Here is a 1843-nt window from a genome sequence, read left to right as displayed (position 1 = left end):
TTTGAGGATTTTCATGACTGAGGAGCTGAAATTGTTGTGAAACGATAGTCAGCCACTTCATTAACACACGAAGGACACACATAGCTACTCACATATTTTTTTCTAGCAAACAAATAAATTGTAATTAGTTCATGACAATTGCTTGGATTAAATATTACTCATGTCCATGAGGCGGTTTTTTACTTTGGGCCATGAAAATCCTCAATTGGATTAGCTCCTTCCTAACTGGGCAGCAGTTGAGATGCTCCGTTTCCATCAGCTTGGTGTGTACTGCTGTCCACAGTGCGGCATCGTAGTACCCTGCTCAGTGTGAAGCTTTGCCCTCTAGCATTCTTCTCAGGGTATCCTTTACCTCTGCATTTCTCAGGCTGTAGATGAGGGGGTTAAGCATGGGTATTACCAGGCTATAAAACACAGAGATCACTTTGCTATACCTCCACGAATTCCCTGTTTTTGGTTGCTGCAGGTACATGAAGAACAACGTCCCGTAGAAGATGGTGACCACGGTGAGGTGGGAGGCACAGGTGGAGAAGGCTTTACACCTGCCCTGGGAAGACTGGATTTTTATGATAGAGACCAGGATGCAGATGTAGGAGATGAGGACGGTCATGAGGGATCCAGTAAGATTCACTGCCGAGAAGATCAGGAGCTGCTTCTCTTTGTTGTGGGTGTTAGAGCAGGAGAGTGCGAGGAGAGGGGGGTCGGCACAGTAGAAGTGGTGGATCACGTTGGAGTTGCAAAAAGACAGCTGGAAAGTCAGTACTGTCTGTATAACAGAGTTCAGGAAACCGTAGGTGTAGACTCCTACCACCAGTTCCTTGCAGACCCTCTGTGTCATGATGGCTGTGTAGATCAGGGGGTTGCAGATGGCCATGTAGCGGTCATAGGCCATGGTAGCCAAGAGGAAGCATTCAGTAGTGGAAAAGGCACCGGAGAAGTACAGCTGAGCAAAACAGCCTGAAAAGGAGATGGTTTTTTTCTTCACCAATAAATTTTGCAGCATTTTGGGCCCAATGGAAGAGGAATAACAGAGATCAATGAAAGCCAGGTGACCGAGGAAATAGTACATGGGCGTGTGAAGCCGCAAATCTGCCTTGATGAGCAGGATCATGCCAACGTTCCCCACCAGGGTGATGAGATAAATCACCAGGAACACCACGAAGAGGGGAAGCTGAAGCTCAGGGCGTTCTGTGAATCCCATGAGGACAAATTCTGTCACAGTGGTGCGATTACCTCTTGCCATTTTGTTCTTCTACCTGGTGTGAAGAGAAGAAATATGACTTAAAATGATCAGATACATCAAAACACAATCTCCTTGTGTCTCCATCCTAGCACCAGATGTTAAAAATCTGCCATTTCATAAATACCCAAAGGGTTGGAGTTTGCTTCTTTTAAGAACCACAGCGTTAGTTTCCTCGGCTGTATTTTCAAGTTTACAGTGGGGATGCTTTCAGTTTAATTCTGGACTCCACCTAGGGCCAGACAGCACATCTGATTCTGGGGTGGAGAGTGAGTACCACACCGCTCTTGCTTTTGTGGGTCTGCTGGAAGGGCTCACAAAGAAGAATGACCTACGGACGGATAGAGGTTCACTGAGTACTTTGGACACCTGTGGGAGAGACTGAGTGTGGAAGAAATGAATCACTCCTTATTGATTCTTACCCATGGGTCAAATGTCCACTGCCCATCCTTGTTGTGCCAGACACTATGGAAAATGAAGTGGACATGAAGATGAAGAAAAGTATGTCTGCTGAGAGGGTGCTCACAGGCTGGTAGGAGAAACATGTATGTAAATAATTAGTTTCAATTCAGTGTGGACAGTGCTTTTCTTCATTAGGGTTTC

At 46.0% G+C, this 1843-nt stretch overlaps 1 protein-coding gene across 1 annotated transcript; it reads right to left on the bottom strand.

The window, feature by feature from the left end:
* Window positions 1–304: 304 nt before the first annotated feature.
* LOC101993421 (olfactory receptor 1030-like) lies at window positions 305–1243 on the bottom strand. Its single transcript, XM_005351074.1, has one exon. It carries the CDS (start codon window positions 1241–1243, stop codon window positions 305–307), a length of 939 nt encoding a protein of 312 aa, XP_005351131.1.
* Between the last annotated feature and the right edge of the window lie 600 nt (window positions 1244–1843).

The sequence above is a fragment of the Microtus ochrogaster genome, chromosome 8, assembly GCF_000317375.1.
Source record: "Microtus ochrogaster isolate Prairie Vole_2 chromosome 8, MicOch1.0, whole genome shotgun sequence".
NCBI lineage: Eukaryota > Metazoa > Chordata > Mammalia > Rodentia > Cricetidae > Microtus > Microtus ochrogaster.
The sequence above is the reverse complement of the archived record's forward strand: the minus strand, read 5'-3'. Positions and strand labels throughout refer to the sequence as shown.

Bases quoted from the DNA above. Each gene is read 5' to 3' on its own strand.
- LOC101993421 (XM_005351074.1), bottom strand. From the start codon at position 1,243: ATGGCAAGAGGTAATCGCACCACTGTGACAGAATTTGTCCTCATGGGA.